The sequence below is a fragment of the Octopus sinensis genome, linkage group LG9 (assembly GCF_006345805.1).
Source record: "Octopus sinensis linkage group LG9, ASM634580v1, whole genome shotgun sequence".
Classification (NCBI taxonomy): domain Eukaryota; kingdom Metazoa; phylum Mollusca; class Cephalopoda; order Octopoda; family Octopodidae; genus Octopus; species Octopus sinensis.
The window spans coordinates 18,569,165-18,582,832 of record NC_043005.1 but is presented as its reverse complement, the minus strand read 5'-3'; the positions used below and the strand labels follow the sequence as shown (position 1 = coordinate 18,582,832).

Sequence of the window (13,668 nt, the reverse complement as noted above, 5' to 3'; positions counted from 1 at the left end):
ATTCAGCATTACCTGACACCTTTGGGTCTCACTGAAACTATTACCTCTCACAACCTATATATATATATATATATATATATATATATATATATAATATATTATATATATATATATACATATATATATATACATATATATATAGATACATGCGTGTGAGTGTTTGCTCTAGCATATGTGCGTATACGTGTGCATGCACGCGTACGTATGTAAACCTACCGTAACACAGCATTTTATATCTTGCATTAAATTTTTACCACTCACACAGACATATCGACCAACCTTATATAAGCGGAAGCCCATTAACCTACCCCGAATCGGATACAGCTCTGAGTAGACTGTCAGGTTTTAAACTAATACATACACACACACACACACACACACCACATTTATATATAAGTACACTTAGTTATACACACATATATATATATTTTTATACGTAAGTTCATATAAATGGACACTAAGGGAGGCAGAGAGACTTATGTATTTACGTAACGAGCGCCGTTTCAGTGTAGAATGATTAGTTATTTTTACTGGGTAGACTGCACTTGTCAAAAGTACCTGCTGCCCAAGTAACCGCAATTGAAAAATTATCAGAAACCTGATCAATATTCTTCGTAATTCTTAGGGAAAAACGGTTATCTTCGATGCTATAAATCGTTCGAAAGGAATATTCCATAGAGATATTCTCTTTGTGCTACTGTTTGTTTTGGAGTTAATCCACTGTTATTTCCTTAACAATTCTCTAGTGGCTCTTCTTTTAGTTATTTGTCGGCAAAAGACATCAATGTAATTTATAATTTTATTGTGGACAGTCTGAAGATCAATATTGGAAAACTTCACAACGCTGAGAAACAGCTGGGATTAGTAGCAACATTTTCAGTTGATATACGAACGGAATTATGTATAACGTTGTGATTTAGATCTACTTTGTTTCTTAAAACCATGCTAGAAGCTTAAAACGAAATAATGAGATTAACAGACTTTATCACAGAAGAAACAAAGGTGAACGTTGCTTAATGTCAATCCAGACAATATTTAAGTGTCATTAGCTGGTATTCAGTCAGAGAAACTAAACAACAGTTGTAAAAATAAATGTCAACCAGTGTTCAAACGCGAAGAAAAGAACGTATTACGGGACTGTGTGAATATATCAAGATGTCGTCTCTTTATGACGACCTTTCATGCAATCCTATATCTACTAGGCTATTAAACCGCGAGAATGATCTACAAGAAAAACACAGCAATGCATAACTGAAATAGGTTTTTCGAAGGAAGGACACATCGATAACATTGACCCCCAGTGCTCAACTGGTATTTGTTTCATTGAACTCGGAACAATAAAAGGCAAAGTTGACTCCGGCGAAGTTTCTATTCAGAACCTAATGACGGACGAAATGCCGCAGAGCATTTTGTACGGCAGGCGAACGATTCTTCCAGCTCACCGCATTGGACGATGCCAACATTGACAAAGGGTATTGAAACTCTTGGAATTGTACTTGTTACATCATGTCATTTAGGAAAGTTGTTCGTTTGAACTTCAAAAGGGTGAGATAACTACAAAATATCTCATGAAGGACAGAAATGCTGACACAGATACCAAACATCTAACCAAAAATGTCGACAGTATCAATTTCTGTGGAAGATCTTAGGTCGGTGATCAGCTGTTACTGAATTTTATCTCAACATACTACATTCTAATGCTTTAACTGTATACAATAACATCCATAAGAAACATAATACTTAAATAAGTATACAGGCACTGTTGAGTGAAAACATGTATATCGATGCAAAAATATCAATGCATCGTTCCAATGAAAACTTCCCCCAAGTACAGATATTATAAGCGTGACTTACTTATTCAGAAGATAATTAAGCAAACGTATGAAGCATTGTAGAGGTTAACTATTTCGCTGATATAAGCATTTCTTTCAAAATAAGCAAGAAAATGTATCTATAAATAATTGATTCGAAGACAAAAATTCGCCTACCGCATTTCTCAAAATAATTATTGGTGCACTTGCCTATATTAGTAAGTTAAACATGTAAACACCTTGCTGTTAAAGCGAAGTAAACTGTTCCGATCGGACATTGTTTCTTTGTAAAACCAGCTCCTTTATAGGATGTATTCAAGTAAGATGGCATGCATATACGTACACTAGCGTATCTCAAGTTTACCTGTTCTCTCTACCCCTCTCTAACCGTATATATTTACGTATGTATGCATGTATGTTTGTCTGTATGTATGTATATAGATTGACTGTATATATATATATACATAAGTTCAGCAAAATTTCGATTCAAATGAATATGATACTTAAGTCAGATGTACCAGATTACATGAAAATAAGTATATGTATTGATGGAAAACCTCTATGAATGGCTGGAGATTGCTGAACATTTTAAAACTGTTGTAATACTTACAATGTTTAGTAAAATGATGTAACATGAAATGATCGTACCAAATTACCGAAGATATTCTTGTTGCTTACTTTATATATATATATATATATATATGCATATATACATACATATATGTAATACATCTATACGTATATATACATATAAAGATACATATACATATATATATATATATATGCATGTGGGCACAACAAACATAAGGAACGACCCTTCATGTATAATTAGTGTACATTTAAACACAAGAGAGGCGACCCTTAACAGGCAGCCTTGCATGGCAGAAGTAGCAGTCAAAACGACCAAAACCACATTTAAGAGCAATTTCGAAGGGAATAAAAAATAAAAACATTTACCTTGCTTTTTTTTTTATTTTACACCCATACCCAGGTTTCGAACTCAAATTAGCAAATAAAATAATTTGCTAGGCGAAGTTCCTATTAGTGGCTACGTTTTGACTGCTACTTCTCGCACGTAAGGTTGCCTATTAAGGGTCGCCTCTTTTGTGTTTAAATGTAGACAAATTTTATATGGAATATATGTTCGTCTATTGACTTTTTATACATGCTAGGCCACTGTTAGTAAAATTACTACAATTTCGCTATCCTATATTTTATGAGTATATATATATATATATATATATATATATATTATGTGAAATAGAAAGATGAATAATCTTGTAGTAGATTAATCAAAAGTTTAACCGATACCTTAGTAGCAAAAATCACAGCAGTGAACAGCACGGTTGGAGGTACAACCATCTGGCGTTGCACCGTGCGTTGGTGCGGATAATTGAAATTAAAACATTATTGGTGAATTGAAGAAATGGAGCTCCATTTCTTCAATTCACCAATAATGTTTTAATTTCAATTATCCGCACCAACGCACGGTGCAACGCCAGATGGTTGTTGTACCTCCAACCGTGCTGTTCACTGCTGTGATTTTTGCTACTAAGGTATCGGTTAAACTTTTGATTAATCTACTACAAGATTATCATCTTTCTATTCACATAATACATACCGCTTCGTCAAGAAACTGCTACTTTAACCGACGCCAATAATGGAGGAGTTGTTCGAGATTGATGCGTCCCTTAAGGATATTCCTATACCACCAAAGGATGCCTTCCTTAAGGAGTTGGTTTGTAAAACCAACGCATTCATAAACCGGTTTTTCCAACGGATTTCCTTTTTTCTTCCTGAAGAGAAAGACACAATATGGTCCCATTATTCATCGGATTTTGGTAATTGTGCCTTTCGAAACACGTGTAGAATGAAATAAAACGATTCTGTTCAATCTGCGTTCAGCTCCATTTCTTCAATTCACCAATAATGTTATATATATATATATATATATTTACATACGCGACGAAATTTTCCACTGTTTCTATCAACCAAAATAATCTCTCTCAAGGCATTGATCGACCCTGGGCTGGAGCAAACATTTCTTGCTCAGTATAATGCGTGTTGAAACTGAACTCAAGGCCACGAGGTGAAAAAGTGAACTTATTAACCAAAACCCATGCTTACACACACATGCACAAATATACATGCGTGCAAGTATGTATGTATGTATGTGTGTATTCATGTATGTATATGTGTGTGTGTGCGTATATGTTTACAGGTGTATGTGTGTGTGTGTATTGCTGTTGGACGTATGAATTAGAGTTCCACGTAGGTTATCATCATGCAGTCAACTTCTCTTGTTAAATCTATATTTATACAATTGTCTCAAGTGAAAAATGTAACCAAACTTACTGTAGCAATGTGAATGTTTTTCATCAAGAAAACTCCTAAAATCGGTAAAATTAGGACCAGCCAGTGTGTCTGTGAAACTTTTAAGCATGGCATTTTGTGTTTCGGAAAAACAGTTGCAAGTATTCCAAGGATTTAAACAGTTAGCCCATAGCAAATTCTTCCGGAGGGAGGCAAAGAAGAAATGAAATGAATATGCCAAAATGACATTGTAGTAAATGGCAAGGATGGCCCCTATGGTTATCATGGAGTAGCCAATACCTGTGAAAGAGTAAAAAAAAAAAGATAATTAATAAAGTGAGTGAGAACAATGATTCTTCTTGTTGCTGCTGCTATAATTTAACGTCACATCATACATGAATGGAGAGGCATCGAAGATAAGTTAGGAATGAGAGTATTGGTGTGTAATATGTGCCGTATAGTATAATGTGGAACTTTCTTCGGAACAATCATTTAAACGTACTTCTGGAAAACGGGTCTTCACCTACGATATATAAAATCCAGCAGGACAATATGCTGTCGCGCATCCGAAGCTGATGCGTTCCAAGCTCAGCTGGCTCCAGCTGACAGTACCTGGTATGGATCCCTATCCAGAGTTACGGAAAGGAGACAACCTTTAAAGAAATCTGGAGTGGAGCCCCGTAAGTGGTTTAGTGTTCGACGCGATACTCTTCCGGCAGCTCCTGCAACCAAGCCGGTGCCAAACGTAAGGCTCTGCACTTCTTTGGACTACATCAGCAAGGTCGAGAGAGGAATCTTGACGATTGGGCTACCCAGGATTTTCTTACATCTAAGCCCAGGCCTCCGCAAAACAAGAGAGGAAACTGGAGAGGACATGAAATATAAAAACCAGACTGGATTAGTTTATGCGCAACTCCATAGTCTTCCGAGACAAAAGGATGCAAACAATGTAATCGATAAAATATATAAATTTTAAGTAATCAAAAACAATCCATCTCTCATTCGAAAATGTTGTCATTACACACCACACACTAGAAGAAAATTCCGAAATAACACTCGCCGCATTACAAAGTTGGGCATGTTACTCTTTCCGGACTATTTGTTTTCGTAGGTGAGAGTTTGGGAGGTGTTGTGCAAGCTGTTATCAACTAAATTTCAGTACGTGGACAGTAGACTCGCATTGCTTTTAACATATAAATATTAAAAACAATGCGAGTGTACTGTCAGATAATTTATCAGTGATGGTCAAATTCGTCAACGAGTTGACAACCATCGTGTGTTTAGGAACACAAGGAAAGCGTTTCAATGTTACCGAAAAAGTTCTATCTCACCGAAGCAATAAAATTAGTCCTAGCTCTATACAGGGAAAATATCTAATTATAAAATTTAATTAATCTGAAGCGATGTATGCAATAACTAGGCACATGTTTGTATGTTTATAAGGCGAAATTCTGCTTTTAATTCTGTGGATTAGCCACTCGATGTATAGAGAACGCCGAAATAAGTGGCAGGCTGAAACCAGTCCTGATTTTCGTATGGTCAGATGAAAACTTTTATGACCGTATCCCATGATTCCTGTAATCATTTAAGAACATTCAGTGAAGAATAAAGGGATATAAGAATGTAATGATATCTTGCCTTGGCAAGAGTAAACAAAGACAGAGGAAATGTGTAGAAATAATTTGTATCGAACCTAGGCTGGTGCCAACTCTAATCAGTTCCCAAAAGATACGAATTAACTTGACTTTGTATGTGAACTAAGTATACGGAGAATCGTAATTGAGTACCGCAAGGCATTTGCTTTCCCATTCTCTTCCGTCTAAGATTCGAGTGACCCTCACCGAATTTATAGCCTTGGGAAATTCATACAGTTTAGGGAGAAGGTTGGTTGTCATTTACATCTATACCAGTACTTAAATGTTAAGTTATTGATCATCGGAAGCGAGAAATGTTTGTACAATGCTGGTTAGATTTTATTTCAGAAGGTAAATGCACAACAATTTATTTGCAGTGATCTTAAATGATATTGGCTGACTGATTTTTAAAATTCTTCTGCAAAAATAATAATAATAATAATAATAATAATAATAATAATAATAATAATAATAATAATAATAATAATAATAATAATAAGTGTAGAAAGCAGAGAAAAAGGAAAGAAAAAAACAAAGGAAGAATTACAAAAAGAGCATGAAGAAGAATTGCACAAGAAGGGACTACACAATCAGTTCCATGTAGCCAAAAGAAAACGTTTCTGGAAAATAGGTGGGATTTTCTGATGAGAGAAACACTAATAAAAAGAGACCGAGAGCACTATACTGGTAGCGCAAGACCAAGCATTGACCACGAAGTCGATGGTCAACCTTAGGAATGAGCAAGTGTCTACGATGTGCTGCATCTGCAATAGAGTGGAAGAAGCCATTGCCCATATCATGAACATATGTCATAGACTTGTCTAAAACCATTACAAGTTGCGGCGAAACGATCATGTAGCGAAGGTGCTACATTGGAAACTGTGCGTAAAGTGGGGCCTAGAGAAAGGCAAGACGTAATATGGGCACACACATTAAAGAATGGCGGAGTCGAAGACTATCAAAATCCCAAAAATAGTATAGGTGCTAGAGCGTAACAGACCGGGCCTAGTGGTGGTGGGCAAGATTCACCACATATGCTATATAGATGATGTTGACCCTTTCACCCACGAATAGTCATGAAGGAAAACGAAAAGATAGATAGTACAACCCTCTTAAGTACGAAAAGGTTCGGGCGTGGAAAATGAAGAAGGGCTGGGTCCTTAGGAACAATATTAGAAGGCATCAAGGGGAATATAATAGAAATTGAAATAGAGTGCACAATAGAACTGTTACAAAAGGTTTGCTTCCTTGGTACGACCAGAATAACCGAGCAGTATTAGATAGCATAAAATAACGGATAGCATGGTACCGTAGGCTGCAGGTAGCAAGCCCGCTTACGCATGCAAGTCTCTAGAAGCTGCAACAAAACCTGTGATAAAGAGAGATAATAATTATCATTTGAAGTGGGAAATATGAACTTGTGATTACTATGACAAATTAAAGTGGGCAAATTGAAGGTTGTGGTGAATGAAGAGAATAGATATGCTACCAATAATAATTGGTGCACTTGGAAGTATCAGCACTCAACTGCCAGCATGGCTGAAAAAGATCGGTGCAAGAGTGAAGATAGAACACCTACAAAAATCAGCATTGCTTGAAAAAATCAGCATTGCAAGAATTCTTCACAAGATTCTTGAAGCATGACTAGTTAACAAGTGTCACCTTAGTCTGCTGGCTGTGGATAGAAAACATTTTCCACCATACCCAGCAAAATAAGATGTGAGTTTTCATCAAATAATAATAATAATAATAATAATAATAATAATAATAATAATAATGATAATAATAATAAGTTTTTCTCCTGAAGACACAGGGCCTGAAATTTCGTGGAAGAGGACTAGTCCATCAAATCGACCCCAGTGTTCAACGAGTACTTATTTTATCGACTCTAAAAAGATGAAAGCTAATGTCGGCCTCGGCGGAATTTGAACTCAGAACGTAAAGACGGACGAAATGCCGCTAAGAATTTTGCCGACGTGCTAACAATACGTTCAGCTCGCCGCTTTAGTAATACTGCAACTAATAATGATGATGATGATGATGGTGATGATGATAATAATCTTTCTCCTATAGGCAGAGGCCTCAAAATTTTGGGTAGAGGCTTAGTCAATTACATCAGCCCCCAATACTTTTAAAAGATGGACAATATAAGGTAGAAACCGCAACAGCAACAACAAGAATTGCCGTATGCCTCATCATAGAAATCCTTATAAAAATTAGCAACAACAGTAGAACATTAAATGAAATGTGAATATGGCTTTCCGATTGAGAGGCCCTGTTATATAGATCCTATGGAAACGGAATTGCTGGTGTTATATTATCAACGGTCATTATAGTCAACTCAGATTTGAAAACAAGACTTCATCTTCGTCATCCGACAACATTCAGCAACATTCTTGTATTACGTTTCGTAAATTTAGTCTTGTAATTATATCTTACTAGCAGAAAGACCGCCCTCCGGGCGGTTTTCCTCTAGCCGCTTGATAATATGTTCACATTTCATTCCCAATTATAATGATTTTTATGATATTTTACGTCTAATCATTTCTTTGTATAGTAGTGCTAACTTGCTTAGTAAATATATTGCTTTCATTATTGATTTCATTATTCTATTACTGTCATACTCTCTCTCTCTTTTAAACAAACATCACGCTAGTCGAACCACAGCGGGGGAAGCAATTTGCCAAGTTTTGCCTTCCCCTCAAAGCAACATGGAGATTAGAACTCAGCAGGCCATCAGCTTTGCAGTGAGTGAGAGAGAGAGAGAGAGAGGGTGGGGGGAGGAGAGAACATTGCAAACAATGAATGAAACAAACGTGAAATGAAAAAATCGTAGAAATAAAAGTACATGTATACACCTCCGATTTTGTTGCCTCGTTACATTCAGAAAAATGGATACTTTTTAACAAAAGTTTCTACAAATACCTATTTCTCTATTACCCACAAGGGGCTAAACTTAGAGGGGACAAACAAGGACAGTCATAGGTATTAAGTCGATTACATCGACCCCAGTGCGGAACTGGTACTTAATTTATCGACCCCGAAAGGATGAAAGGCAAAGTCAACCTCGGCGGAATTTGAACTCAGAACGTAACGGCAGACGAAATACCGCTAAGCATTTCTCCCGGCGTGCTAACGTTTCTGCCAGCTCGCCGCCTTCCTCTTTCTACAAATACGCTTACATGTTGTGCTGTCAGAGTATATAGGGATTTATGGGAAAGAATTTTTCCGATGAGGTGGTGTAGTTGTTAGTGGGACAAAGGAATTGGGTTAGTACTTTTCGAATGAGTGAGGTTTTGTGAAGTACTCTCTGAGGTTGGGAGGGTAGGGAGGCTGAGAGGAAAGTGGAAGTCAGAGATTTAAAGATTTGGAAGAAATCTGGGTCGTATGTTGGATATGGAGGGGAAGCTAAGAGGAACGTGGGAAATAGTTTATTTGAAAGTTTAGAAGAAATTTAAAATGCGGATATGCGAAAGAAATGTCACCAATGTAGAATTCTCCCCTGAAGACGGAGGCGGTGTTATCCGATAATGGATCAAAGTAACTATCATAATTCCGGACCACCAAGCCCCCAGAAGCAGCTGTTGGACTAGTAAAACTCTACCCATTTAACTCCTGATATCGTTTATATTCTGTAAGTCGGACTATTTTATATGTATGTGTGTATGTATATATGTATGCATGAACATATTTTCCTATATTTTTCCTACGTCGAAATATCACCCCCACTTTAGTTTTAGATATATATATATATAATTTCACATTATTTCTTAATTATACAAATGAGAACATCATATGGATAACTGATATCCCATAGTGGGTAATTTCATAACCACTATGAAACTTTGTACTATATATATATGTATATATATATATATATATATATATATATATATATATATATATATTATATATATATATATATATATATGTATGTATGTATGTATGTATGTATGTATGTATGTATGTATATATACATATACATTTTTATTAAAGCTGTGAGAACATCACAGAAAACGCCTACTCTGAGTTTCACGTTTCTGTATGACGGGCAGTTGTGATCAAAACTTGAATTGTAATAGTACCTGTGATATATTATTTGATATAATTCAATTTGACGAATAAGTATTTGAATTTGACAGGGAAACTTATTTTGAAAGTATGAACTACTTCTTAATGCACTACCTTCGTTATTCGAGTAAAATCTCACTTACTCGTGTGTATAAGAGTGTATATATATATATATATAAGAAAATAGTAAAGTGTGAAAAAACGACAGAAGGCTTAAATGTTAAAAAATATATATTTTGTGTCAAAATGTCTGGAGAATATTGGAAAATTTTTTTTTTTTTTTTTTCCTTTCCTTAAAATGACATAATTTTAAAAATTTTTAAAGAAATTACCGGTTTCGCGTGTAGCTTTTCAAATTTCTTGTGACGTTATGTTTATATTGCATGGAATTATCGTTGTTTTTATTTCCAGGAGATTTCTAAATAAGGGGAAGAAATCTCCTGGAAATAAAAACAACGATAATTCCATGCAATTTGAAAAGCTACACGCGAAACCGGTAATTTCTTAAAAAATTTTTTAAATTATGTCATTTTAAGGAAAGGAAAAAAAAAAAAAAAAAAAAAAAAAAATTTTTCCAATATTCTCCAGACATTTTGACACAAATATATATATTTTTTAACATTTAAGCCTTCTGTCGTTTTTTCACACTTTACTATTTTCTTATATATTCACCCACGTGCTTTACCAAACAAACTTTCTTATCTATATATATATATATATATATATAACGGGTTTCCACACTGTTTCTGTATATCATATTCTCTTACAAGTCATTGGTCGATCCAGAGATTTAGTAGAAGACACGTGTCGAAGGTAACCGTACAGTTGAACTTACACCGAAACCAAATGGTTGCAAAGTGAGTTTCTAACCACACAGTTATATCTTATAATTACGTATAGCAATACATTTCGCATTACACCTTGTGGCTTTCGTCTTCTATTACGTGTTGTTTATTTTGACAGGTTTTACTCACGTTATGATAATTAAACCTAGCGTTGCGTATATAACTTAAACAATCTGGTTACACTTTCCATTACACCATAAACCATATATTTCCATAACAATTGTGGATTGCATCTTGGAGCTTACGTAACATATGTTTACATCTTGCAGCTTCGATCTAGTAAATAAGTAAGGTAGATTCCAAATTGTAAAATCAGCAGATGAAGAGACGTAACCAAATACCTTATATCCGACATTTTACTGATTCTGATAATATATTAATAACATAATTGTTACCTTTAAAAGCTGGACTGGCTTTCCAGATACTTAGCGGTCCACGTCCGGCAAACTGTCCGAATGATATTTCCAGGAAAACGTAAGGAATTCCCAAGAAGATGAGTGAAATAATGTACGGGAGTAAAAAGGCACCTACAAAAGAAAATAATATAAAAATCAAAAAGTTGGTCGTCTTATCTTTATTAGTGGAAGGCATAAAGTTTAAAGCGTAATAGTAAACGTCATGCGATTTGAATACTAGGCCCAACACGAAACCTAGTTTAACATCATCATGTGGTCCTTGGTCGGTTTTGCAGGAATTCACCATGCAGACATCTCTTTCGTTCCCTTTCCGTCTGTTTCCTGGCTCTACTGTTTTTAGATACTAATGTGTAGTATTTAAAATAGATGCACTTACTGTGACAAAACTTAAATGTCTATCATTATCGAGGTAAATGAATTTGTGAAGAAATGTCAGATATTTTCTTTTCCACTTCTCGCGCTTATTACATTCATTTTAATTGCTGCATTTCCAAACCCCGCCGGAAACAAACTTTACACCTTTTTCCCCGGTTCTAATAGATTAAACAGAAAACATGTACTGTTTTTTTCCCCGCGCAACGTCCTGAGTTCATATGCACCAAACTAGACACTATCTTACATTGCTACAGGCTCCATAGATTGAGAACAAGTAATTAAAAAATTCTCCTGATTCAACTATTCTCCTCCTTTGTTAATTTGTGTTGGTTATTGTGGTTGTTAATTACCAAGTCAGCGTTTGTAAATCTATAGTTGAAAGCGCTCTAGCCTTGGTCATTCTCGTTTATATTCAGATATAATGTACGTAAGACTACTTTATATATTATACGATTTACAAAAAAAACTTTAGTGTGTGATTACAGAGATATTTGACTGCCATTTCTAGTAAGCTAAATAACCACAATCAGGTTTCATATAAATTCATAGTTTTGAATCAATGTGAAGATTTGTTATGAATGTGGTATATGTAAAGTAGTTTTGGTTTTAGTTAATGATTCAAAATTTGGTACAAAGCCATAAATTGTTGTGTGTGGAAACTATCAACTATATTCAGATATAATGTATATAAGACTACTTTATATATTATACGATTTACAAAAAAGAACTTTAGTGTGTGAATACAGAGATCTTTGACTGCCATTTCTAGTAAGCTAATTAACCACAATCAGGTTTCATATAAATTCATAGTTTTGAATCAATGTGAAGATTTGTAGTTTTGGTTTTAGTTAATGATTCAAAATTTGGTACAAAGCCATAAATTGTTGTGTGTGGAAACTATCAACGATATCTTGACCAATCCTTCCTATCTTTGTCATCCATCTCCACTTCACACGTCACTACCATTTCTCTATCTCTACAAAATTAATTATCTTTATATTAGAACAACACAACACTTATTACAATAACATCAGCAGCGGTAGGAACCAATTAATTCTCTTCGCCCTTACAAAATACACACACACACCACTCTCTATAGTTTGACAAATAAATCAATGATGTTAATGAGTAATTAACCTCAGTGATTTATTTTTGTAAATACGCTAGTTATTCAAGACTACTCATGTAAAATATTGTAGGTCTATTTAATGATTCTTTTGTTCACTGCTTCAGCAAGTAGAGTGAAATCTGTTTTGCTGAGAAAATCTCATACGAAATATATCCCGAATTGTCTTCCATATATTTTTTATCTTTGTGTCAAAGAAAGAACCATGTCCATGAACTATTTCGTGGAGAGTGTAAGATCGGAGGAAGCCATGATTTGTGTGTCTGTAGAAGAAAGAACCACATCTTGTAATGGAGTTTATTATTCCACTTGAGAGCTTAGCGGAATATTTGCAACAACGTGTAGATCCTCCGTGGTCAGTGTTGGGCAATATGCCTTGGCAAGTGTTTCATTGAAAGATTAGCAGCTGCTCTTGTATGCAAGCCTTCCTCTCAATACCGCACTGATTTTGCAAAAGGTTGCAACAGGATGACACCGCTTGGGGCCACTGTCGTTGAATCTAGGCTTCCAGGATACAAGACCTGAAATAGATACCACAAAATTTCTTGTTCGGTGAGCTTAAATCCCCGCGGTTAACCCACCCTGGATTGGTGGGGTTTTTTTCCTTGACTACAAAAGAAGAAACGCAAAGTTGTTACCAAATGCTAGATTTCAATTCAGGGCGCAAAAAATCAGAAGAAACACTGCCAGTGTTATTACTATATTGCCAGTTCGTCCCCTCTGTGAGAATATGGGAGTGTTAAAGGTACACTTGAAGCAAACATTGCACAGGTAGTTGTCCACAGATTGAGTGCCGATATTAAATCAAACAGAGCAAGCTTGAGGCTTAATTATGTCACTTTTCACCAATCCACATTAACAGAGGACAAAACTACGACCTAGGTTTGAACGGTTTAGATTAATATAACTTAGCTACAGAGTTAAGTTACCGTATAGGTTACTAACGTTAGATATTATCACTTTCTCAATGAACAAGTATTTCTACTTAGATGTGATGGTCACAACTACAATGAATATGTTAACACTGACTTAACTATATATAATTGGATATTGGTGACAATTACAGAATTTCTCAAT

General features: G+C 35.3%; 1 protein-coding gene across 1 annotated transcript in view; it reads right to left on the bottom strand.

The window, feature by feature from the left end:
- Positions 1 to 13,668, bottom strand: part of LOC115215846 (sodium- and chloride-dependent glycine transporter 1-like) — a 167,112-nt gene that overhangs the window by 100,873 nt on the left and 52,571 nt on the right. The window contains exons 3-4 of the mRNA XM_029785184.2: positions 11,070 to 11,201; positions 4,167 to 4,424 (exon numbers count right to left, since the gene is read on the bottom strand). Coding sequence (XP_029641044.1) covers positions 4,167 to 4,424; positions 11,070 to 11,201 — 390 coding nt within the window. The remainder of the gene's footprint in view (positions 1 to 4,166; positions 4,425 to 11,069; positions 11,202 to 13,668) is intronic.